General features: G+C 34.7%; 1 protein-coding gene across 3 annotated transcripts in view; it reads right to left on the reverse strand.

Moving 5' to 3' along the window:
• FSTL5 (follistatin like 5) overlaps positions 1-27,779 on the reverse strand; it is a 274,054-nt gene that overhangs the window by 23,341 nt on the left and 222,934 nt on the right. For 2 of the 3 annotated variants that reach the window (XM_065633873.1, XM_065633870.1), the window contains exons 10-13: positions 17,858-17,884; positions 14,871-14,989; positions 8,322-8,471; positions 1,558-1,665 (exon numbers count right to left, since the gene is read on the reverse strand). In XM_065633873.1, the coding sequence (XP_065489945.1) occupies positions 1,558-1,665; positions 8,322-8,471; positions 14,871-14,989; positions 17,858-17,884 (404 nt within the window). The remainder of the gene's footprint in view (positions 1-1,557; positions 1,666-8,321; positions 8,472-14,870; positions 14,990-17,857; positions 17,885-27,779) is intronic. The other variant, XM_065633872.1, reaches the window with a different exon arrangement.

Here is a 27,779-nt window from a genome sequence, read left to right on the forward strand (position 1 = left end):
CTCTTTCAAAATTTATTCTCTACCCAAATAATACAGTATTGCCTCTGTATTCCATCTCTTGTATTATCCTTCAGTTGCCAAGAAAAAGAACACAAATGACAGTGAATAAACTGCTCAGCATTATCGATTTCAGACAATTGTTACAAACCTGACCTCTTAATCTTCATATTCACTTTTTTCCCCTCTCTTTTTCCCCCCATCATTGTCCATTTTTATTCATTTACATTACTAAAGCTTCTAGCAGTTCTCAGTGCAAATTAAGTTTTTTGTTTACTTTTTTGTTGGTTTTTTTTTAGTTTGTTTGGGTTTTTTGTTTACAATAGATCATAGAGTGAGGTTAAATTTCTTAACTTTTCACTCTGGCTGGAGTGCTTAAGATCTTATCAGCTGATAAGGAAGCTATGGCTATGCTTATTCCCAGTTCTTGTCAATCATGAGGTAATTCAACATAGCACAGACACATTTCAGAAGAGCAAATTGATTTGAGTTTACACATTCCTTAAGTTGTTATGAACCAATTTTCCTCAAATCCCCAAATCTTGGACCTTCTCTGAGGTACATGTTTATGGGTGAATAAAAGAAAATTCCATGTAACAAGTACTATGATATTCACATCTGTGCACTTAAGAGTGGATTAAAAAAAAAGAAAATAATCGATTATCTACACTGTGAGGAAAAATGAGAGTGAAGATGATCAGTTGATTTAAAAGGTGATAAGACTGACTTAATTATCAGTCATTTTCTGGGGAGGAGTGACAGCTAAACTCCCACAAATCATCTTGCATACTCATAGTTACTAACAGTCTGTAGGGGCTAAAAAGGTGTTTCCAAATGTTACTAATTTTTCTGCTTGAGCCCTGTGTTTGAACTTCTCTTATTTTTCATCTTATATATATTAAAAAAAAAAAAAAGGATTTCATTAACTTCTAAAGAAAAGGAAAATAACTTGAAATAAAAAGTAATTTTGAAATTATGACATAAAGACGATCACCATATCTGCAAGAGATTTCTTTAAGTAAGGAAAAGAAAGTAGTGAAAAAGCAGGAATGCAAGTACAGCTTCTTGAAATGTTTCTTTAGTGACTGTCCCTAGGCTTGCCACTTCTCATAGGCACGGGAAAAGTGAAGATTTTTAATATTTTACATCTGACAGGTGCAATACGTAAAGATGTAGCTTGTCACCTGAAGAACGTCAATACGATTTTAGTGAAACGGGAATATGCATAAAATCCAGTTGGTCCTATAATTAGGGACAAAAACATCATAAACAGCAACAGTTTGCTCTAAAGAGACTGGCAGTTACAAAACAGGCTGCTGCTTTCAGCTGTATTTCTTATCCTTCTATCAGTTTGGCACTGTCACTGTTGAGTAAGGGTGTCAAAAATAATCTCTTAACTTTTTTTAGCCAAGTCAGTTGTCTGAATTGTTTTCTGGTTACCTGAAACCACTTTACTGGCCTTGTTGGGGTCATGATAATAGTGCTTTCAGGAAAATATACAAAATGTTGCCATTACACAACTCTAGATTTCCTTGCATATAGTCATTCTGACCATCTCACCTGCAAAGTTGGTGAATTCTTTTCCATATTTCCCCAGCTTAGCACCCAGACTTGATCATGTGATTTATCGTAGTGTAGTTTCACTGGAACAGGATCTGTACTTACTGTCTGAAGCACAATAAAAATAGAAATCTTTAGTTTCTGTCACATTATCAAAAGAAAAACATATATGCTTGAATTCAAATGATGACTGAACATGCATTTCCTGATATTTTCAGACTGTATTTAAAAATTTTGTTGCCAATTGTAGAAACAGCCCTCTGATTAATTCAAAGTTATTGAATTGCTAAAAAAATGGGTTGTATTCATTATGTGCTCTAACATTTAGCATCAGAATTACACTATACTGAAGCTATTAAGAAGCTGAAAACAAAGATTTTAAAACAAGTAAAAAAGTATTATCTTCCTTCCCTACCATCACTCTCACTTTATACATATCAGTTCAAAAACTACACCAATTACTGGAAAATGCCTAAAAAGGGAAGTGTATTCTCAAGCCACATACTGAAATCAATGCAAAGTGTTACTATACAGTACTGCATAAAACCAACACAATGTTGCTACACCCAAAGCGTCCTATCTCTACTAAACTGGGTATATTCTGTTGAAGTTGGAAGGACTTTTTTCTCATGTTTTCCAATTACAGTTGCTACTTGTGGTAGACTTGTGATCAGAAGCCAAGTGTTTTCCCTACAACCTTGAGGACTGTATCTTGAGACAGCTGAGGTCTACACGTCCTTTGTTATGAGAACTGAGGACTTCAAAGGTATGAAATGGGAGGACAACATAGTTGATTAAGAGACATTCTGCACGAGGTAAACAACTAGAGGGATTACTTTTCAATTTTCATCATTAAAGCAGAAAAACTAAGTGGAAATTGTTTTTTAGTCTCACCATTATGGAACTGTAAAGCACAGCTTGTTTATCAGTTTGTCGAGGAGAGTACCAGCTGGCTAATTAAGTGAACCTAATTTAAACTAATGATGTAGATCCTCAAGATAATGCACTAATGGCTGGCTGAGACTACTGATGATACTTAACTGTACTCCTGAGGTGTTGCAAGCCACAGCTTCATCTAGGCAGAATTTGTTTTTCCTTTTGAACATGGAAAACGAAGCCAGGTTGCTCCTCAGCTCATTTAAAATCAGAAAGATATCCCTTGAAAAAGGTCATTCGTGTTTGATAACATTTCTCTGCTGCAGGCTAGAACACAAGTTGTCTAAAATAATACTTGGGCTGTTGTATAGCTAAATTGTTCAGGTGTGTCAAATTCCCTTTTGGCTTCCCCAGGCAAAAGGTCTGACCACTGTGCGTTCTGCTCCGGGTCTGGGCTGTGGCACTGCCAGGAGGAGAAGAAAGAGTTGCCCGCAGACTCAAGCCCAAGTAAATGCAGCTCCCACGAGAGGAATCAGCTGCAGAAAGGAGCTCAGAATCTTGGAAGGAGACTTTCACACATGCTTCTAGCTAGCCAGGCTGACCAGCCAGCAGTACGGTGTGGACTCTGTTTACATCAGCATCCCTCTAGGCCAAGGGTGTGAAACTCATTTTCACCGGGGGCCACATCAGCCTCACTGTTGCCTGCAGAGGACTGAATGTAATTTTAGGACTCTATAAATGTAGAAGTAGTTACTTTTTTACAGTCCTAAAATTACATTCGGCCCTCTGAAGGCAACCGCGAGGCTGATGTGGCCCCCGGTGAAAATGAGTTTGACGCTGCTACTCTAGGCCATCCCAGTTAAGGATGTGCTGCCAAGCAATACCGGACAGTTGCAGGTGACAGTGCTTCCTTTTAGGAATTTACAAATGAAAGCAAATATTCTATTAACTTTATAATGAGAATTATCTGGCTAAATCAAAAAGTCTACATATACCTCTGTGAAGACACACCATCCATGTTTCCAATATATTTCAATTTAGCCTGCTCTAGAATCTTATTCTACTTATTTTGATAAATATTTGTCATAGAAAGAAATAATCTGCAAATCTAGTTGCTACATATGTGCACCTGTATACACATATTTTACGTTAACTTTCATAGTAAAAAGGAATAAACGTAGTACTTCAGAAAAAACATCATAATAAGCAACACCAAATCAACATTATTTTATACAGAAAACAGCATAGTTACAGAACTCAGAGCCTATTCAAGTACGTTTTTAGTTGTATTTAGTTCTTTTGTACCTTAACAGAATTTTTATTAGAGTGCTGCTCACTTTCAAAATATGAAGTTTTCTCAACATTTGTTTCACCAGAGTATGCATTTTTGAAAACTTGGTTTTACAGAGCAAAGGTTTCTTCTTTAAGATATAGACTAGAAATAGTTAAAATATAAATAATGTCCTCTGTATCAATACGACACTTAGAGAAAAGGCAGTCTAGTAAGCAAAATGCCCTTTATGAACAGCTTAGCATCTGTTTTTCTGATTTATTTTTTCTCTGCTAGGCAGTACTGTAAATAATGAAAATAAACTGATCTGACAGAAACTAAACTCCCTTTCTTGCTTCCTGTATGAGTGTTTGAGTATGTGCATGAGGTGAGTAGAGCAACATTTAATGGTTAGAAAAATTCTTGCTGCTTGTGAAAAACAAAACAAAAAATAAATGCTTACTGTTAAAGAATAAGGAAGACAAGACCATGCTTGTTATAAGAAATGCTGAACAAAGTTTCTCTTGACTTGTCACTAAATTCCAAATTATCCTTACTTCCATTCTAAAAGCCATCTGTGAATCAGTAGTGGTTTTATTTTTTATAGTCTTCTACTATATGAAAAAGATTGTATAGGTTTTGTGCTTTCATGATTTATTTATTTTGTTTGCAACTACTTTTACTCGCCTTTCTGTTTTTTTAAAGTCTGTTTTGAATATCAGCATGGTTAAGCTGGACACAGAGGAAATCCCATAACACTTTTCCCATGTATTTGGCTAAGTGTACCCTAAGAAATAATTTTCAAGTCAGTGACAAACAGCAGAAATTCTGCTCAGGTACCCAAACATGACAGTAACACACTTTGTTTAATTGACTGATCCTGTTTGTTTGTTACACCTTAGTCATATTGTCTTACCAAATGTCTGTGCTAAGTACCGTGAAATGGAAAGATAATTTATCATTAATATCTAAACATCTTAGAGCCATCAAAACTGAGACTTTCATTCCTGCAAAATGTTTCTACAGGTGGAATAAATTTCATTCTATACTTCCCTAAGTTCATGATCTGGATATTACTGAAGTAATGGAAAAGCAATGCTATTCTATTCTATTGCTCAAATAAAATTTCTTTGAACATGAAACGATTTTTTCCCTGGACTAGCTAGCATGAAGTCTTGTGGCGTATCCAGTTTTAGCTCAACATATTTGCTAAGGAGCACAGACTTAGAGCACAGAGCTCTGTGTAACACCTAGGCATCCTGTATGCCTGTTTTTCAACTCATTACAGAAATTTGAATATTTCTGTGATAGAACAGCAACCTATCTAACTCCATCCAAAAACTGGAGAATCACTTTACATATTTCTGGAGGAGGAGTATACTTTTAATTAGTGGGCAATTTATTGAATTTTACTTTTTAATTAACATACTTCATTGCAGTAAGTATCTCTGAACATTCAGTTAATGGTAAAGTACATAGTAAAGTAATAACTAATGTATCTGAAGGAAAAGTCTTCCAATCAAACTATTCCATAAAACCCAAGTTTAAAAGAACATCCACTTCTTTAGTATTTTTAGTGAGCTCAAAAGGCATAATATGCTCTTGCCACTGAAGTCAAAATGCTAGAAAATGCAATTGGTATTTCATCCATCATCTGTAGGAAAGGAAGATGACACATGAATGTCAGCCAGAGACCAGGGAAACCTTTTCCAGAGATTCTAGTCCTTCAAATGTGTGGATTGCAGTAGGACTATGGGGTTTTTTAATCTCTCTTCCTGAAGAATATATTGAACTGGCTGTAAAAAAAGCCTTCTCTTCAGAAAACAAAATTCATTATCCACTCAGTTCATCTCTACTTTGATACTTCAATTTACACTAAAAAGGTAAAAGAACAAAAAATAGTAACTTTTTATTCTTAACTTTTTGAATAAAACATTTTATCAGACCCTTTCACCATTTGGATAGGTCAGGTTTTGAGGAAGCTATGTCTACTGAGCCAGCTGATATAGAACATAGATGGCAGAAAATGCAGATGTTTAAACAATGTACAAGTATTGAAATTATATGTCAAGTTAATGTAATTTTAAAATTGCATATTTCTATGTATTTTTAAATTTTACATTAATATAGGTAATATACAGATATTAATACCATAGAATCATAGAATAGTTTGGGTTGGAAGGGATCTTCAAAGGTCATCTTGTCCAACCCACCTGCAATGAGCAGGGACATCTGCAACTAGATCAGGTTGCTCAGAGCCCCATCCAGTCCGGCCTTGAATGTTTCCAGGGATGAAGCATCTACCACCTCTCTGGGCAATAGGTTCCAGTGTTTCACTACTCTAATCACAAAAAATTTCTTTCTTCTATACAGTCTGCATCTCCCCTCTTTTAGTTTAAAACCATTACCTCTTGTCCTACCACTAGAGACAGGACTTATTAAAAAATGTTTCCATCTTTCTTATACGATTGCAATAAGGTCCCTCTGGAGTCTAATATATGATATATAATCTACACATTAAAGATTTTAATTCATTTATCAGTGAAAAAAAGCAAAAGGCATGAAAAATCTCTATTCAAGTATTTTTATTAACAATTTAGATTAGATTTCTAATTTTAAAAATCCATATTTTATTTAGCTAGAAAACATCTGTTTTCTATGAATGTGATGATACTATAAGTAACCCTGTAGACATTAGGCATGTTTGTATGATTAAAATTTCAATTAGAACACTCAGCGTGGTGTCAAAAACCTCTTTATCAGTTTCACATACAAGTGCCCTTTCTTCGGAGAATCAGAGTAGGATTGTTAACAAGTTATTAACCAGCTTCAGAGTTCTTTGCCCAGGAAATAATTTTATTTCAGAAAAAGAAGATCCCTACTTCTAAAGTAAATGTCAAGATTTCACATGATCTTTATATGATTAAAAAAAAAATACACAAACCCAACTAAAAAACAAGCCCCTGACAAGACTGTTGACAGTCCCCAACTACAATTGATTGACTTCTTTTTTCCACTGGAAGCGAAATAGAGTTAATCTCTCTGATCAAATGACATCATCCTGAAAGACTAAAGACTATATAATGAAATGTATTCTATTGTATGTGTCTGATAAAAACGAGAAAAATTGTGTAATAGGGTGGGAATACTAAGCACAAACCAATTATGATTTTGCCTTTTCCATATGCCTTGTTAACACAATAATTTTAAGACTTTAAATATTCTCTTTGCATTCAGAAAATATATACTTCGGATTTAATGAGTTTATGGCTATTATTTTCTAAAGGCATTTTCACATGTCTTTAACAATTCCACAGAATAAAATCTGTCCTCATGTAGATCCCTTATTTCACCACGTAGTACAATGATAACACTGATGCCACTGGATACATAAGGAAAAAAGAAGAGAGAAAAGAGACGAGAGTACAGTGGTTATAGTATTTGATTTGAGTGGTGGCAACTCAACATGAAATTTTTCCTCCATTCCAGTCAAACTACTGACCATTTGGATTACATTGAGACTCTCTCAGGTTCCCCTGAGGAACTGTACTGCTCCAAAAAACTAATATTCAGTATAGCGTTGCTCTATCTTCCATAAACTATATGAGTGCATGTACCACAGTATCTATTTTTCTCTTTTACCCAATGAATTATTTTGACTAAGCTGAGTGTCTCCAGCATCCCTGAGACTGAGAAGCTGATAGTGCTCAGAGGAGCAGCTAAAGTCACTGGGTTTGTTCAGCCTGGAGGAGACTGAGGGAAGACCTCATGGCAGCTACAGCTTCCTCACAAAGGGAGAAGGAGAGGCAGGCACCGAACTCTTCTCTCTGGCGACCAATGATAGGATGCAAGGGAATGGCAGGAAGATGTGCCAGGGGAGGTTTAGGTTGGACATTAGGAAAAGGTTCTTTACCCAGAGGGTGGTGGAGCACTGGAACGGGCTCCCCAGGGAGGTGTCACGGCCCCAAGGCTGACAGTGTTCAAGAAGAGACTGGACAATACCCTCTGACACATGGTGTGAACTGTGGGGTTGTCATATGCAGGGACACGAGTTGGTCTCAATGATCTTTGTGGGTGTCTTCCAACTCAGGATATTCTATGATTCTATGATTTTACTGTCTACACAGTAGAGAGGAATAGACAAGTTCACATTCATTGTCTCCAGTCTTGGCTAAGGGTGATGTTGGGTCTTCCACAATCCCAGTAATTTCTCTGTCTAAAAGCTTACTGAATAACTTCACCTTCTGTAGCCAAACCTAACTCCCTGACCTTTCCTGCCAAAACTGATAGACACATTCCTGTGATAAGACTCTATTTTAATGAATCTTCATTTTTAAGTGTAAAGTACCTCAAGCCAGAAACTTCCCAAAGAACTCGTTTCTTCAACAATGTGATTAATATTTATAAGAGGTATTTTCATGTTGATTCTCTCCCTCCCAATTGCCCATTGACAAGAGCAGTCACTAACTATAAACTGCTGCTAAATGTGGAAAGCAGATGAGTTTTTTTCTAGATATTATCTTCACTCTCAAGCTACTTGCAGCTTTTTAAATATGAAGGAAAACCTTAAATTCTTGTGTTCGAATTAGATATTAACTTAAAAACTAGAAAGAAATACCTGTACAACTTTCTGAGACTGTACATCAACAATAAGAACTCTGTCAAGTGTGGGCTGCGTTACGTAAATGAACTTGTCTTTTACGTTCACAGCAGTTGCCCATACACACCGCTGAACAGCCTCTCCGTTTGCTTTGGGACAAACTTCATCCTGTCATTCAACAGAAACAGGGAAAGTGTAAGAAACAAAACAGTCAACAACACAACAGAAAGACAAATTATACTATTTTTCTTCTTTTTTAATTGTAAAATAAGATCTCAGAATGTGCAGGGAAGGAAAAAGGGCAGATGACATTGGGACATAGACTAATGTTAGTCAAACTGCGTGTTTTAAGCACCACACAACTCACAAGCACTTCAGTGTAAGCCATACACCAGCTTATTTGGACATTTTCCGGAAAATCAGGCAGTTGCCACTGTTGTCATGAGAAAGAAACCCATTTGAAACAACAATACAAGAAGAAATAAAGTGAGCAAGAGCCAGGAGACCTTAAAACCAGAAAAACAAATTAGGCACACAACGTGTCATTACTTTGCAGCAGCTGGCAGCTCCCTCACCTGCACCATCGCAGGATGTTGCAAAGGAAAACAGGTACAGCCATGACTTACACTTACATCTGAGTACCCAGCAGGAAGGCAGGCAAATAGCAAATTGGGAAGATGATAATGTATAAACGGAGAGAAAGAGGAGGAGGTGTGATGTCGCACAGCACAGGGGCAAAGCAGCAGCAGCTGGAGGGATCCGCTGTTTTGGTCACATGGGGTACTGATATGTTACTTCAAAGGTCAAGTAGTTTGGCTACTTCTGCCATAAGACATTTTCATGGCCTATCTCACTAGTGTTAAACCCTTTACAAATCAAATGGTTTCTTACTATCACTCCTTCCTCCTCTGCCCTTCAATCCCTGCAAAAGGACAAATTTGAAAAAAAGCAAAGTTCCTGTTGACTTCAGTGAATTCATATTTCATAATGCATGTCTTTATTGCTATGCACTCTCACTCAAAATAGCTATCTGTAGTTTACATGCTTACTATTCATACTTATATATAAATATATTCCCACTCATCATATAGATATCTATTTCTGTCTTCTTGGAACTATTTACTTCCAGTGAAAGCTTGCGTTTATCTAAAATAAAAGTTAATTGGTTGAATATGTTACCACATTTGAAAATTCCCTTTATGAAATAACATGATTTTTTTTTCCTATAATGGACATCAAATTTATGTAAAAACAAGGACCTGGAAAATATTCTGCTTGGAGAAATACAGCATGGGTCAAGCTTTTTTGTTTTCCTGACCTATTTCTCGTTTCCCCTCTTAATTTTTCTTCCTTTCATCACAAGGGGCAATTTCACCAAATCATAAGTATTATTTCTTTTTAGCACTTATCTGCTGATTATTCCTAATTTAGAATGCTCTATCTGATACATCGTAACTGGTCCCTGTGAAAATAATGATATGTCAGCAGAAGATGACTTCAGTATAGAATGACCAGCAAGAGTTGATGAGATCTTAAACAAGAATTCTGTTTCTAAGCATCAGACTCCTTTTAAAAGGAAAAATAACATGACAGAACAACACATCCAGTACTAAGCAATGCTTTTTCAGAAGAAACTGATGCATTTCAACACTAACTTTTCTGTATCATCATCGACATTCTTTGCCTGCTGTGCCTCTGTGGGAAAATACACCCAATCTTTATATGTCGAAATAAGAAATAAATCAATTTCCAGCTCTAAAAGAGGGAGTTTCTTTACAGGAGATTGAAAGTCACTGCTTGATTCTATGTGATTCGTAAACTCCAAAAAGGGAAGGTCTTTCAGAAATCACATTGATAAGGAAAGGTTACTAAACCCAGGTACCATGGGATGGCACATAATCAGGAACTTCAGCAGAACTCAGAAATAAGTAAAAAGAATGAGATGTATTTTGCACTGTTAAAAAGCCATGCACTTTGAAGGAAGAAGTTGTTTAAAATCTGTATTTTAAAGAATGATAGGCATGGTGACAAATAGAGCTTTCATTCTTAAAAGTGGCTAAAAGCTTTCTATCACATGGAGTGTCAACATTAAAAAGTATGTCTCCAATATGATGTGCAATCATCAGATCAATGATCTATTTTCATTTGCCTTCTGTGCAATTGTCACTTCAACTGCAAGGTTTTTTCACACATCTCAAATTATTTTATATAATTATTCTAAATACACTTTGTCTTAGTTCCATGTTTTATCTAAACAGCTACCTTAGACTGTTCTACATGGTCTTCTTTCTTCCTCAGAGAACACCTTCTTCAAATAATGCATCTGTAATGTTTATAACAACTCTATACTGTGTCATTCTTCTCAGTCACGTCTCTCAGGGACTCACCTTAATTTAACCGAGCTTTTGGTGCTGTGAATTGTACAAGGCCCCATTCAATATACTATTCAAAAATAACATCAACTCCTGCTGAAGGAATCTAAGTTCCTCTAACATGGCATCATATAGATCAGTGTAAATTATTACACTAATCTTGCCTCCCATTGTTTTCCTGAATCCGAGTCTAAAATACTGGCTGAAGTATATTTCTAAATATTATTTCAATGTAAAAGGAATATATTGTTTTTAAAATATATATATAGATGTTTACACACACATATATATTTAAATTAGAAACTACACAGCATTTTATTATCTATATAATTAATAAAACTTGCTCCTCTTGTCCACTTTAAATACAGCAAGTAGAAAGTATTACACGTCGTCAGATCTTAAGCAAAAAATATTCAGTAAAAAATAAAACTACATATACAAATGCATTTACTGGTTCTAGAATATTGTTTATATTGCCATAAATTTCTATAATCCAATGCCAACTATCACTTTGTCCCCAAAGCTGAAAAATCAAAAGCAAAAGAAGTGTTTCTCCAAAGTAACAGTGAAAATTATTCACCAAAATTCTCATATCCAAAATAGAGTCTTTTTTCCACAGCATTAATCGGTTTATGCAGTTGTTTTTCCAGTTATTCAAACCCACATTTAACTGGATGCACCATAAATTGTTTCAATCAATGGAACTGAAATCTTGCTTTTGAAAAGTTAACATTTATTTGATTAGGCAGTTTGGATTTCTTTTACACTACAGGCAGTAATTCTGAGGCTCTATATTAATTTCACCAGTGGTTGAGTAATTTGTTAAAATAGGTTTTCCTCTAAAATATAAGCACAAACCCGCATTTTTTTCTTCTAATTAAAATGTTAGCAATTTACTTTTTCCTAATTTATTCTTTCAGAAAAAATGCTAACATCTGACAAAACAGTAATTTTTTCATTGTTCCCTCCCCTCCCGACTTTTTAATCAAAAAGTGGCTTGCCCTCTACGAAGTCAGTAGACAGAGGAAAATAAATCCTTACAGAAAGTATTTCAAGGGAGTCTGGGGCAAGAAATTCTCAAGAAAAACCATGTACTTGTAGATTTATATGTGCAAATTCTTTGTTTGTAAACTTACACTTAATCCAAGGTTCCTCAGTGTTTTAATAAGATTTGAGTCAAACTCTTTAAGCATCATACGGAAATATCTATCGATGCTATGACTGTCTAAAAGTATGGTGACGCCAACAGCTTACAACAGTGCATGTATTAAGACACAAATTTATACATCACCTGTTCTATATTAAGTCACTGTTTGACATTGCGTAGTAATAATCAGACTGTGGACCTTTTACACATTTTTTCAACAAAGGTTAACGATCTTGCATTTGCTACACTTAGTGTGCTGTAAGAGTGTAAATCCAAGCAGTTTCTGTGGATTAACAAGTTCATTTCCTGTGGAGACTTTGCCATGTGGTCACATTAATTATTGTGAAATTAAGTATTTCTGTCCCTACGAATCCAGAATTGTCACTATCAGCCTAATAAAAGACTACTTTCATTTGATATTAATTTACAAGATTCAAGTAATTTAGGATATTCTGGGAAGGAGAGGAGGAAGCTCTTCATAATTTCCTGTGAACCATGATGGTCCAATAAAGCACTAAATCTTTTGCTTCACTTTAAACACAATGAAAGTCTAATCGATTTCCATGTTAGACACACACTAAAGGGCTTTGCTGTATTGACACTCAGTTGCATAAGAGGTAATTAAATATTTAGATAATGGTTCTCAAGTATATTGTTATTGAGAAACTGCATTTACCTTTGGCAAAATTAGCATACCCAAATATGTACAGGTGTATCTACTGCAACATTCGTTCACAACACAATGCAATGCCGTGTAGAAATATCTGAGTTCATTTTTTTTCACAGGAGCTCAGCTAAGGGTAATTTATTTTGTTGACAGGCAAATACGAAACCTGGGAAGGAACACTGCAGTATCACATGTAATACCCAGACATTTTCTGTAACGCTTCTAGTACCTAAAGCACACTGCAGAGTTTAGAAATATTCCTACACTTTAGCAAATGTTTGGCAATGAAACAGGTCTACTGGGGTTTTACTTATCATTTGAACAGCTAATCCAGAAAAGTGTAAAGAAATGGGAGTTTTAAGCAAGCATTTTTCTTTAGGTGTATGTTAAGAGACAAGTGATGGAGATGTCAATAGCAATAGCTGCCATAAACGTGGAAGTCTATTTAAAGCCACCTCAACACATGCAGTATACCAATCTCTGATTAATAATGTTCTATGACAGAGTCAAAGGGAATTACTAATGAACAATTTATGACATGAAGTCTTAACACGGAACAATCACATGCTGAACTTGATAAAAATCTGATCTTGGGACAGAATTGGGTTATTTCATTATTCTTATTTAGAGAAAATAGATTTTCCAAAGAGGGTTGAGGAAGATAGGATATTCTGCAAAGGAGGCAGCAGCTGTCTACACCTTCATAGTCAATAAATTTGTTCAAGAAAATACTACTGTTGTCATAGTATTAGCAGTATATGCAGGGAAGTCTTTTGATGAAAACTATTTCTCAATTTTCTCTCTGTCCCTCTCTTTTTTTTTTTTTTAATATACTTTCCAAATATTTCTGTTTTCTCTTGCAGGAATAAAGATTTATTAGCCACCACATGTGAGTAAAGATGTTTTCAGTGTTCAGGGGAATAAGTAAAAATATTGTTGAATTTAATGGGCAAAATGACATGCATATAGGTACAAAGCTTAATTTCTGGCTACATATTTATCACACATACCCACAAACTAAAAATATCCAAAAAAGGACAAGTCTATACCTACTTTAAAATGGAAGTTTTCATGTAGCCCGCTTTTTGCCGGGGGAAAGGACATAATTAGTATACTACTTTAGGTTTGAAAGCTACAAAAAGGAAACAAGTTTGACTTATCTATCCTCATCATTACCACATTTCAATAAAAATACACTTAAAATCTAGGCTGCACTTTAGACCAATAAAAATTTAACAGACTTCTTAAATAATCAGCCTTTGAATTAAACAGCCATAAAAAAAGCTCTTTGGCTTATTTTTGGCTGTGTCGACCTAATTTCACTTAAGCAGCACAAATCAAGGTATGATTAGCTGTTCAAAGCATAATTATTCACACTAAAATAAATCTTGCTGCTAAGTACAGCAGCCTTTGACATCAATAATGATACCTGAAGAGGCAAATTCCATTGAGACAGTTCTGCTGTTATTTCAGTGTGCTTTAGGTATTAGGGAAAAAACCAAAACAAAACAAAACAAAGAGAACAACTCATGGGTTATTATGTATTTCAAGGACACTCATTCAAATCCAAATAATGTTAAAAAGTTATTAATTTTGGAAGGTGCTAGATCATACTGAACAGGTCTTAATGTAGTCACTAGTATCAAGTGTTCTTGTAAGAACATGCATCATGTCAGCTGGCAATGTGATTAGCAGTAAAGGAAAACCAACAAAAGAATAAATGGAAGTGGAGAATACACTACTGTTTTTATGTATGTTACACATGGAAACTACTCCATAAATGCACAGAATGTGGTGAAATAAGCTATAGATCTATTAACAATAAAATTATTGAAACTACTTAAATGAATAGTATGTTGAAGTAGAAGCATCTATCATTTCTACTTCAGTGGAGCTGCGAGAGCATTTATCAGCATAAGGATTTGCCTCATGATAGCTCATGTTCTAATATAGAAAAACATCCAGTATAGAAAAAGAAACCATTAAAAATAGTAACTTTAGATCTTATATTTAATAGAGAGAGAATCAATCCTTGATTCAGAGAGAGGTATTTAATTGGCATGGCAGGGAGAAAAAATGACAAGTAAACCAGAAATAAAGTGTAGAGAGCTGTTAAAGGAAAGGACTGGGAAAAGATAAAGACAGCCAAAGAAAAGAAAGGGTTTTAAAAGTATACAGGGAGTATCAAATCTAAAAGAGAAACTGAAAGTTTGAATTTGGTCAAGGAAAGTACAGTAAATTTTGAGTCCATCATTATAAGTTGCTTATTAATTGAGAAGACATACTTGATCAAGCAGAAAACACTAAACTAGCAAGGTCTTATTTAAAGAAAGCTGTAATTGAGAATACACTACAAATAAATGAAAAAAAAAAAAACTTGCCTGAAAACCGAGGAGTTTTTCACTAGGTTTAATATGTCTCTGAAATTCACATTCCACTGGTTGTATTACTTTGATGCCATCTTCATAAAAAACATAAAACATGTTCCCAATTCCCAGACCTTAAGAAAAAAAAAAAACACATTGAAATATACAAAATTAAACAATGACAAAAAAGAAAATCCTTGTCTTGAACTAAAAACTTAATCACATATTTGGTATGAGATCAATTTGTTTATGTGTAAAGTGCTAATGCAGCTAATCCTATGGGATCTTTTGTTGTAAAACCAAACCAAAACTCTTAGATTATTCAGAATTTCACACAGTTTTTTCCCCTGGCAAGACAGTGTCTTTCTGAAAAGAGATTTAGAAATATACAGTTTGACAGCTGTAGTAATGAAAGTGATCTTGTGAAATCATCTACAGCGAAATCAAATTAATACAAAATCTCCAAGTATTCTTTTTCTGGGGGATAGAAGAGTTAAAGTAATTTCTGTATAACATTGAAAGAGAAGTTCTAAATCTTTGCTATAAACACTTACTTGACATTTCTTTCAATCAGAAAAGGAAACATTCTCTGTTGTATTTTATTGGAAAGCCAGAGTTGGGCAGATATTCATTCCAAGTTTGAAGGGCCACAGATGTTTATAGAACTATTCAATCCTTCTACTACAATGTTTATGAATGAGAGGCATGATGCAATATTTTTTGGAGAAGATGGGAACCAGATCTATAGTATGAAGTCTCATAATATCTGTGGTCATGCTCATGACCACAAAAAAGAACATGCTTTTTAGTTTACCATGTGCCAGTGCCAATTAAGACAAGATGTTGATTTGCTATGTGGAGCCTATGATGGATGATCAGTTCATATTTGTAAAATTCTAAGAAGAAAATGACAGTACTCATAAAATCACCACCATAACCGACTCTGACATCTCTACTATGGGCTACAATGATAAAAATGTACATGCATCCTGGGTACAGGACCTACGCTTCCTCTTGATATGACAATATTTGGTATAAGAACTCAGGAGAAAAAAAACCAGGAAAAATAATTTTGAGTCTGAAATTCTACTTATCCTAAGTTCTGAAGGAAAATCTATATTAACAGAGAGACAACACATGTTAATATCAAATAAAATCATGAGACTGTTAAGGGGGAGGTGAGGTGTGTGTTCATGTATAGATGCACATATGTACACACATACATAGAAGTTCCCAGTCCCCATTAGGAATCACATAGGTAATACAGTAATTTAAAAGGTAGTACAATGCATAAGGTTGTCAGGCCATGGCCAGAACAAATTAATTATATTTGAGAAATCTTGTGGAATCACTTCCCACTTCTACCCACATTTTCCTAAAACGAAAGGACAGCCTCCAAGCAGGGTTTTCCTCATTTTATATAAAATCTAACTATTAATAGGCTACCAAAAAGTGGGAGAGTAATTTGCCTATACTGCATTTGGGGTAGGAGGCTCAGGTTCAAGCAAAACTTACCAATCATGTCTATTCTGAGCACAGGGTGCATGAAGGCCAATATGCCCACTCTGGCCAACGGGTTACTTTTGTATGGCTTTGCAGGCAAATCTTGTAGCATATATAAGATAATAAATCAACGCCTTTCTTTAAAAAAATGCCTGACATTGCATCCTGTAAAAACAGCTGGAATTTTTAGATAAGTCTGACTGATGTTAGGCTGCTCCTACCAGTGAACACAGTGTAGAGATCCATAGCTGAGTAACTGGATTAGTGTATCTTGGTGATAAATAAATATGGGAAGCTAGCTGGGGACAAAACAAGATTTTCCCTTCTCCCTGGTCTCATTGACTAAAGTATATAATAGTTATTAGCAGGATAAGTACTACCAGAACATGAGGAAGTAAATCAGCTGATAGCCCCAAGTGATAAAGACATTTGAAAAATGGATTCCTGAAACTTCCTCCTCAGTTACTGCAACTCCAAGGCAGGCTTTCCAATGTACAGATAGTATTTGTGCATAGTAACTCAGACCAAACTTTCAAGGCTTTATTTCCAACATCTGGATAGTAATGTTCACCAAAATTTTCTTCAAAATCAGTGAAGAAGACACAGTAAGAAATGTCCTTCTTCCATTTAAATACTGAGTATAGGGAAGTCACTTCATGTAAGGAAACTTTACCTGTGTATCCAATGAAATAATCCCTCCAAGTTCTGATGATCCCAAAACTCTTCCTTTGAGCATGTGTCTACAAATATCTGTACAAATATCTAATTGTTTAGGCAAGCCACTTCTTCACAACTACAGGAGCTATTCCTCTAGAGACATCTGACCCAATTTTGCAACCCTCCCCCCACAAATCAGAAACAAGCCAGTACGTTTATTATACAGTGCCAGAAGCAATGACAATAAATGCAATTATATTTGATTCATTTAGACTGAATCTATATTTAAAACTGGCTAACACCGATTGTTCGTTTGTTTTCTAAATATAGATTAATATGAGGATACATTTATACATACGTATATATTGTATTATTGTAATACAAATTAATGTACTCGCAAAATCTTTTCAGATTTTCTGACACATACTCTTTTTTACACTTACACAAGCAAGCAGTTGTGTTAAGGCTTCTGTATACCCCATATACAAATATGCATTGCAGGCACTAAAGCCCACCTATGGTTTCACGATCTTAATTGCCCTACTAAACACTCGTCACTCCCTTCCTATGTGTTAATATGTAGATAACAGAAAGTGAGAGTATGCATGGCCCAAAGAAGTTCGTTGTGATGCTTTTCATTGATGAGCATTTAAAGGATTATTTTCTGTTATTATTTTTTTATTTAAATCAAATTCCTGCGATGTTGCAAGGAGGAAGGTAATTACAGTAACTGTAGAGTATGAACAAAAAAAAAAAACCCAAAATGAAACACACAGAAGGAACAGCAGATGAGCATTTCATCATAATGAACAAAATATGAAAAAAGCCATCTATATTAGTACCTTGCTCTCGCCACAATATATTTGCAACTGCAGCATGTAAGAGAGAGAAAAAACAGAAAACACAAATGAACAAGAAATAAAAACATGAAATGATATATCAATTCTGAAATAATTATGATGCTTTAACCTCTGATTCATTAAAATTATTCTACAGGTAGATCAACAGAAACAGTGAATTAACAGTAAGATTAAATAAAGTTCTCTGTGTCATGTGACAGAATTGTCATCGGCCACCAAAGTTATTGGTGTTAGGGTGAACCCCATCACCCCTTGTTACAATCACCCCCACAAGTTAAGTACATTAGCCTTTATTAATAGTGAGTTTCATAATCCATTACAAAAAGCAATGGAGTTTGCATATACATCAATTATACATATTAAGTACAGGAGAGGTAATTTTCATAATTTCCTTTAAGCACTGGATTTTGAAAATATTTATTTCAGGACATAGTTACGAGAGAAACATGCAAAACCAAAATGCATACAAGATATTCTTCTGTACTGTTGTAACACAGCCATGTTATCAAAGTTGTCATGCTGTTTGCCATTATCTTTGCAAGATCAAGATGGGAACTATAATATGGCATGATAACCAACTAAGTTATTTTTCCCATGAAAACATAAGTTGTATTGTCCATCTTGTCTACAGTTGGATTTTAGACCTTTGAGATCAATAAAAACTAATTATCCTAATATTGCTCTTTCTGCCTGGGGACAATAAAAAGAAAGCAAATATAATCATGCAAATTTTAAATATTTAGAACTCAGCATGACAGGAAATAAATTGTTTGAAACGTCATCACTGTTTTGTAAAGTAATGATCTTAAGAAACAGAAGAAAATTTAAAGGAAAGGAATACGTATGTGTCACACAGGTATAATGAAATTGTGATGTTCATGGAAACAGTGTTGCAAAAGCTAAAAAAATTAATGTGCTTTTAAAAAAGTTTGGAAAAAGTAATGGAATACACACTATTAAAAATTATATTAGTACAATAATGTTCTTCAACTGCTGACTTTTCAAGGTTGAGCGTTGAAACAGGAACAACTATCACTCAAGAAAAGTCCCAGACACTACGATTTTCCCAAGCATCTTTTACTCAGCGCTGCTGAAGACAGGCCCAAGACGGACTTTTTTGCCTCATGCAGTGCAGCATTTCTCTCGTTCTTGTGCTCTGAAAGAATATACAGAGCCACAGGTACGCAGAAGGGTCCCTGGAAAAAGTGTCAATCTACTTTCTGACAAGCTCATGATTCAGAGGCTTAGCATAAAAGAGTTATTGGATTTTTTTTTTTCTCTCTCTCCCTCTATTATTTTTTGCCTCCTGATTTTTTTTTCCACAAATTCTCTCAACAGAGCTACTTCATTATATGATCTTAGACACAGTTTTTAAATTGCGTCATTTTATCCCTTGACAAAATGAAGGTGATGATGATGACTTTTTAGCTCCATTGTTTTGAAGTGTACAAATGAGAGATCCCCATATAAGTAGAAAGTAGCAGTAATACTGTTGAAGTGATAATGCTAGAATAAAAAGGTTCTGCTTTCCCAACACAGAACATCAGTGCAGCTTTCAAACATGCTCTGTCTGTGTTTTATTATCTTAAATCAGCTTAATTCTCTGGACTATTATGTATGCATTATTTTCAAGTATCATCCTTTCCTTTAATATTTGAACTGATAGGATCCAATAAACTGCCCAAAGCCAAGCTTAATGGAGCATGCCATCCTGTCCATTACTCAGACTGAGTATCAAACCTTTACATCAGGAAGCAGAATTTCTGTTGAACTGCTGCTAAGGTCAAAATAGAGTCAACATGTTTTAAATTTATTTCCCAGTCATCTGCCTTTATACTTGTTCTTCTGATTCCAGATTGTTACTTTCAGAAGAGACTGGCTTTGAAGAAAGTCTTGAAGACATTGGCTAAGTATGTGTCCTCCGGACTTCCAGTTGCTCTGAATTAAACTTCTTGATATCTAAATTGCTAACACCAGTATGGCTCTTAGATTTATGTCCAGCGCTGGCAGCACAAAATGGTCTACTGCATATTTCAGTGGCAGACCTGAACAGAGTATTTAACATGTCTCATTTAAATAATGTTTGGCTGCTTATATTTAAACTATTTGATTATTCTCCTAAACTAGATACCTAAGTTGCAATCATGAGATGGAATATTAATTTGATGTTTTATTGGCAGGTATTATTTTTTAAATAATGACCTATCAGTAGATCATCAGTACTGCAACTACAAAAAGAATAGAATGAAAGGTTTAAGGGATCTTGAATTAGTTTAGTTTAGACAAGAAAAAGGTGTTGATTTGTATAAAAAGAACATTTAAGAGAGAACTATATCCTTGTGGCTTTAGAGCTACAGAAAGTATTTTTTTTCACTGCAGGATGAAAGCAGCTGAAGTCTCCTCAAAGATATTCCATGACTGAAATGAGAAGAAATTGGGACAATATGGTACTGTCCTTCCCATCAACTAAATATGGCACCTGCTTCGTAAGCACTATACAGTCAAGTCTTTCCGTATAAAAGTTGCCAGCATCAAAGACAGAATGCTAAGGTGCTTATGTTTGTTTCTGTTTGTTGAACTGTTGAATCAGTCATTTGTACTTAGACAGGAGGAGAAAGAAACACCCCTGGAGTACACTGCAGGTGATTGGCCTCTGGGTGGAACTGGTGGCACTGAGGACAACCAGATACAGCTCCAAGTGGGTTTTGGAACTTCTGACTGTATCCCTGCATGCCCAGGCAGTGGCTCTATATTCAGATGATAGTTCTGTACTTGTTTATGTCACCTTACATAGTCTTTTTTCTGTAATAAAACAAATTAATTTCAATTTTCAATTGCCTCCAGGGCAACCTGGAGGAGGATTTTCTTTAAAATTAGCTTTCTGTTTGCATTGTGACAAAGAACCATGTAATATATGGCACTTGAGGTCCTGTAAATCTAGCCATAAAGTTCTACTTTTTATCAGGCTTTTTTCTAGGGGTGACACAGGAAAGAAAATAAAAAGTAACTACAATTACTCAACTGTGTGGAACCACACAGCGCCAAATTAAACTATTTAAGATACTAAGTACAGAACACATTAATTTGTGTTAATGCAAAATGATACGTATAATTCCGAGCTTTGCTTAAAAAAAAAAAGTGGGGGGATAAAAAGAGTGCCTTAAAAACCTCACACTTATTAATTTTAAAATTAAGAAGTCAGTCTGAAGAAAAATGAGACATTATTTAAGAGTGCAATATTAAATCATAAATAACAGCCATCACCTCACATAATACAGATCAAGAAACCTCATATTTTTTTAATCAGTTCATAACCTGTATTCAAGAAAGATGTCCAGTCTTGAGATAAAGACTGCAATGCTGGAACAAGTACAACATCCGTAGATGGAAGGTAGGCTAAGGAACATATTGTTTACCTTCCTCTTTGGTTAAGCAAAAATTAACACCTTCAGCCACATCTTATACTAAATTATCACATATTTATAAACCTCAAGATAGAAAAATACAGAATTGTTGATAGATCTCAATAAAATTTTCTGGTTTTAAGATGGAACACCACCATCTTCTCCCGTGCCCTATTTTCCTGATTAAAAAAAAATGGTATTCAGACAACATACAGTTATTAAATAAGATGTAGTGGGAGCCTTGCAGAAGACATACTCAAGGAGTCAGTGACCCTGAGCAGGCCTTGTACTTAAGGCTTGAGAAGGCTGTACGTTAGCATGGGCAGCTGCTGCAAGGGTATATGCTGGAATGCCCACCACAGCCTGCGCTGCACGTTAGTGGGTGTTACAACAGAGATAACATTGCAACCTGTCAGAAGATATATGGTTTTGTTTGTTACACAAGATAAAAGCAACAACAGTACGGGAGGGAGAGGGATCCTCTCCATGGACAGGTTCTGTGCAGCATGCCGTGAGAAAATCCATCCAGAGTCCATCTGATGCCACATGAATGTGGGGTGCCCAGCATCTGATGGGACGTTAGATTTAATCACTGTTTATATTCCTCTTTTTATTCTATACTATTAAAACAGGTATTTTATTATGCCATTTGTTGTTGGGTCTTCTACATTGACATCCAAAAAGAACTCTGCAACATGCCTCTCTCTCCCTCCACCCACCCAGTGATTCTCCCAGAACAGGGGAAAATCCATGTTTTCTTGAAAGAGGGTGTCTTTTTTAGGTTTTTTTAGGCACATTTATAGCTCTATAAAACTCACTCTTCATGGTCCTTACGTAGCTATTCTATGCTTTTGTGCTAAGACCCAACCTTTGATTACAAGTAGCTAACACAACATCTGAAAGCCTACTCTTCATCTTTGTTATTCGTTTTCTCTGTTGGTGGAATGGTAATAAGTTGCACAATTTTCAGTAAACTCTGTCTTTGCACTTCATGAAATTCTGCAGCAGTCTGTAACAGAGAACAGATTCTTATCCCCTTTGGATGGAAACAACAACTGCAAAAATCCATGGTATTTCTGTTACTAAATGAATAAGATAGTAGTATAATGTAACTTTCCAAATAAATTCTGTATCCTACTCCTTTTTATCACATTGGTAATAAATATTATGTTCACTTTTCTGTCTCAACAGCCAACGTGAAAGCTTCCAAGAATGTCAGCTACAGTGCGTAACAGTTGGAAATAAAGTATATATTTGTAAGATTGACATTCAGTGAGTTTGGAGATTAAATGGAGTTCTTCTGCTTCCTTTTGGCAATATAATTAGATGTTCACATTATCAGTCATCAGCACATAATACTATATATATCCAGAGAAAAACACAATTAGGGCAGTAAGATTCAGAAAAGAAACTTCTTCAAGTACAATACATCATTTTCATCCAGAAACGGCTTTCCCTCTTCTATCACATGATTCAGTGTTCATTATCCAAGAAAATGCTGAATAAGCTTTTAAAATAGATTTACATTTTAAAAGCTTCTTGTAAAATTGAAAACTGTCCTTCTTCTGAACCCATTTTGTGCATGTGTGGTTAAATAATCTGAATTTTTCCTTTCTTTTCTCCTGGCATTACATACCATAAAAGCTAGATAAAATGTTTTTATAAAGTGTTATTTAGTTGCTCTGGCACTCAAACAAAATAGATAACAATTAAAACCTTAATATCTGAAAAATTTCCTAGTTTGCTGTGCTAAGAGAACAATGCAGTTTAAAATGGCTTTAAGAAGAGGGGAAAATAGCAGAAAAATCTTTTCTGAGTTGTGTATTATTCCAATGAACAAGAAGGAAAAATCCACTGGAATCTTCTGAATGAAAATAATGATTGTTCGTGAATATAGAACAACTGTTGTTAATTCCAGATTTTGTCTCATCAAAATACAAGCTTTGTATTTAAAATTCTGTAGATATTTTACTTGAATTTTGATCAGAATGTAATAGCTGATAAATAAAAAAAAAAAATCAACAGTTTCATATCAGCTCATTGTGCTAGACTTCACACCGTCAGGTAAGAAACCACTGTCCCTTTCCAAGCCTTCAGTCCCAAAAGGGCAAGGGGCCACAGTGGATGTAATAGAAAAAAGGACAATAAATAAGATGCAATAAGGTCATATGGCAGCTGTGCAGAATTGAACATTATTTTTCAGAATTGTCCCACCATGATCTGGTGTACTTTTAATTGCATAAAAAGGTAATTTCAAGATGTTTGAAGGGATGCTATCTGCTTAATTCACAGATAGCCAGCACCATCGACACCTGTTCTGGTTAATCATATACACATCATAAAAAGAACGTATCTGTTGTCTTACTCTTTTTTTCTCATATCTCTAATATATAGACACAAGCCCTTATGTTACCAGGTAAATCTCCACCATTATTACTATCTGGTTGCTGAACCACAGAAGTTTTTAAGTATTATTTTTATTTTAAAAAGAATAGTACTAGAAGTGAAGATGAGGTTAAGATTATTTACTTCTTGCTCAACTTTCACTACCAGACAGAATGGAAACATTTATGCACATTTCTGCTTTTAATTTTATTGTTATTTTGGAGGAAATTCAGATTTGTTTGGTTTATATACAAATATAAATATGTATAAATCTGTATTTGTGAAGCAAACGCATTTTTCCTCAAAAAGTTATCTGTTGCTTACTTCAACTATTTTTAAAGTAATTATGTCGATTCTATCAAAATTCCATTCTGTTCTTATGTGATGTGCACTTTCATTTAAGGTTATGTTAACCTATAACTAAATATATATTTTTATGAATATTAACCTATTATTTATCAGTTAAAAGTCACAGTTGACACTCTACTTTGGGTCAAATATGACCATATTAGCTTACTGTCCTTTATTTATTTTCTATAAATAGTTATGAATCACACTGAAGTCCTTTTGCACAGCACATTAACTCAATCCGGTCCATACTAGTAGGGAGAAAAAAAATGGTTCTATCCTATACTTGGAAATTTGAAACAAAGTCTTTGCTTATTATACTGTCAACAAGTATAAACTTGTTTAGCTCTGCCATAAAATAAAATGCCAGCATAAATTATCTCTGAGAAAATTACGTAAATAGGTACCATTCAGCATCAAATGTGACAGGAAGATTCTATTAAAGTTGCATAAAGCCTCTCAGAGAGAATTTAGGCCATAAATCACAGTCAAAAGGCTTTTAGTCTCATTCCAAGTTCTAGACAGTGGAGATGCCTGGATGCTTATGATGGCCATAAACCTGTCAAGTCAGTAACATTCAGATCACATAATCTCTTGTTAGGTGATAGGACTATGACATTATGTAAAAAAGGCACAGTTAGAAATAGACCTACCTAATGGCATGAAACAGGTATATTTTTTTTTTTAATTTAGCCCCAAGACACAGTGCATGAGGCAGTTAATTTTTATCCTGCATTGTGCGAATGGGTGAAAGAATCTGTACAAGTTGCTTTGCAATATTTGATGATGTCGTAGTGGATGAACTGAGTAACACAGCAGACTGTGATTGATGACCAAAAGCTTCTAAATATTAAAATTTCATCAAGTACTGTCAAATAGGTCTTGGAAGTGTTTCAATAGGATCACTTGATAGCTTTCTATCATAACAGTTGTCTCCTCAAGGTGCACACATATGTCTGAATAAAATTTAGAGAAATACTTAAGAAGTCATTTTAATCAATGGCAAACTAAACTGTATTTTATAAAATGAAGTTTTGGAAAACATTAAGAGAAATTAAAATATTGTTTAAACAGAAAATAAAAAAACAACGACAAATCCACAAAGTGTTTAGCTCTAAAGGGAACAGGACATGTTTTCATGGTCTATGACTAAATTGAAACTGAGAGGAAACCAAAGCAGAACTGATGTACCTGTCAAAATGATCGAGAAAGAAAAAAATAAATAGATTTTTAAAGTTACTTCAAAATATTTGACTAGTAGTCAAGACAAACATTTTAAGTATCAGAAAATCACCCATGAAAATATTCCCTTGTCTTTGATGATCAATCTCTGTTATTTTCCTGTTTTCTATATCGATAGATTTTCTTCTTTAGATCTGTAGATTACACTGATATACTCTATTCCATTGTTTCAATTAAATATTCCCATGCTATTACAAATTCTTCCTTCCTATCTTTCTTTTAAAACTCACAAAATGGTTTATTTATAGTCCTTAGCTATGCATGATATTCCATATTCAGCTAATGTTACTTTGACTAAACACTGAATATTGAACCAACTCCATTGGTTCTAATACTACCGGAAGGAAACCTAGATAGATAGATAGATAGACAGACAGACAGACAGACAGACAGATAGATAGGTTCCAGTGATGGAAGTTGTCATTTCTTCCTCCTCTATTTGTAATTATTAGTATACTCTGTATCAACATAAAGGGCAGTAATATCTTGCCCAGTCCACCTTTCTCATAAATATATTGTCAAGACATGCTAACAAATTATCTTTGTTCTATATTTACATTCTTCAGCTTCCACACAATGTTTCAACAAGAGCATGCTGATTATTTTAGTCTGCCTTATGGATTCTAGGAGTTGAATTGATCCAAAGCTGTGTTTGTGACCATCAAAGAAAGTCATCAACATAAATCTGCAGTGGAGCTGTCAATCTAAACGCTGCTAAATCCAGTAGTATGGAGGAGAAGGCTAACAACTGATAAAAGATTTGAGAGATCCCTAGAACGCATCTGCATGTACCGCAAGCTAGAAAATGAAAAGCTACCTTTCTCGGAATAAAGATCCTGGTTACAAAAAGAGAGAAAGAGCAGTCCTGAAGAAATGAAGTAGCCTTAATTACAATTACATCCCATGTTTGTGCCAACAGAAGTTCCAGTAGCTTGATATCCCTTTACACCAATGCAGTAGCAAAGGCCCCAGAAGTCATCACAAATGGCTGCTAAAGGTAGAAGAAAAACACTGCGATACCAGAGTTACTCATGGTTTAAATTGTACTGATAAGAACCTGACCTTTTTTCTTTAATATTCCATTGAAAATATTCTTCCATAAATATTTTTGTCCTGTATTTGCACAAAAGCAGGATAATAATTGAAAACGGACACAGATTAAATACTTTCTATCTCACAAAGGAAGAAAAAAAGAGGATAAATGATGTGTAGTCAAGACAAACATTTAAAATAACCAGATCCAAATGAAGTACATAAAAATACTTGCTAAAAGTTTTTTCAGATGTTTCATATGTTGATATTATTTTTGAATAAATTTCAGTATATGTCACAAAGTTCAAGAGAAGTACCACTACGTATGCCTCTAGGGGGGTCCCCACTCCCTGAAACTTAATAATGCTGTAGGCTAGTTAGACTGGTGTGTATATCCCAGACAAAAGAATAGACAACATGTGCACAGAATTCAATTCAGTAAGAAATCAAAGGACGAGAATATAACCATAGGTCAGCTAACATATTGTAATGGAAACCAGGTCTTCTCAGAGAAACCTAATCATATTCTTTGATGGAATTAGAAGTTTGGTAATGTAAAAATTCATATAGATGTAACCCAGAATTTTGCTAAACATCTAATTTTTTACCACAGAATATTCTGATTAAATATTAGAGTTATACAATAGTAGTAAAGTACATGTTAATTGAATTTAAAACTTCCAAACTGATTAATTTGAAAAAGTAGGTTTCATTATTAAACAATCAGTAAGAGGTGAAGAAGACAGTACTGGAATGTGTCCAAAGCAATGGGCAGTGAGTCTTGTCTTAACCTTTTTCATCAATGATCTGTAAACAAACATAAAATCATTTCCTAAGAAGTCTGCAAATTACCTGTTATGATAAGTAACAGAGTTTCAAGAAGTTGTTTGAATTACTTTGTCAAGTACATCTCTAAAATAAATTACATTCTGATATAGCCAAATGCAAATTTAGACATGTAGAGAAAAGTGACACAGACTATGTCTACACTGGGGGGCTGAGACAGGTGGGAATAAGCAGTATTTGGAAAGCAAAGCCTGGTACGATATAAGCCATGTGGTAGATACACACATAAACATAAACTTCTACTACTGATACTAGCAGGAAAAAAAGAGACAGGAGCAGTGGAAGAAAAATGTTAACAAATATGTATTTCTCTCTCCGGAACATTAAAGAAACAAATAATATACTTGCTTCTGCAAAAAGCAGTTCCCATTTTTGCAGAAAACTGTAACAAAAACAATTACAATCCTCATGGCAAAAAGACCCTTTGAGTCCCACAGTAATGATCTTATTATGAGAAACTTCTATTTCGTGTGTGTGAGAGAAAGCAATCAATATTTAACGATGGTACAGTTCATAGGGCAAAAATTCTTAAGAGGTCAATTTATTGGAAAAAATATGAGACTCAAAAGAGGAAATCGAAGAAAAAAATGACTTCAAATTGAAACTAAGCATTATTCTATATTAGTGAAACTGATTAATTAGTAAAG

The sequence above is a fragment of the Caloenas nicobarica genome, chromosome 4, assembly GCF_036013445.1.
Source record: "Caloenas nicobarica isolate bCalNic1 chromosome 4, bCalNic1.hap1, whole genome shotgun sequence".
NCBI classification, from domain to species: Eukaryota; Metazoa; Chordata; class Aves; order Columbiformes; family Columbidae; genus Caloenas; species Caloenas nicobarica.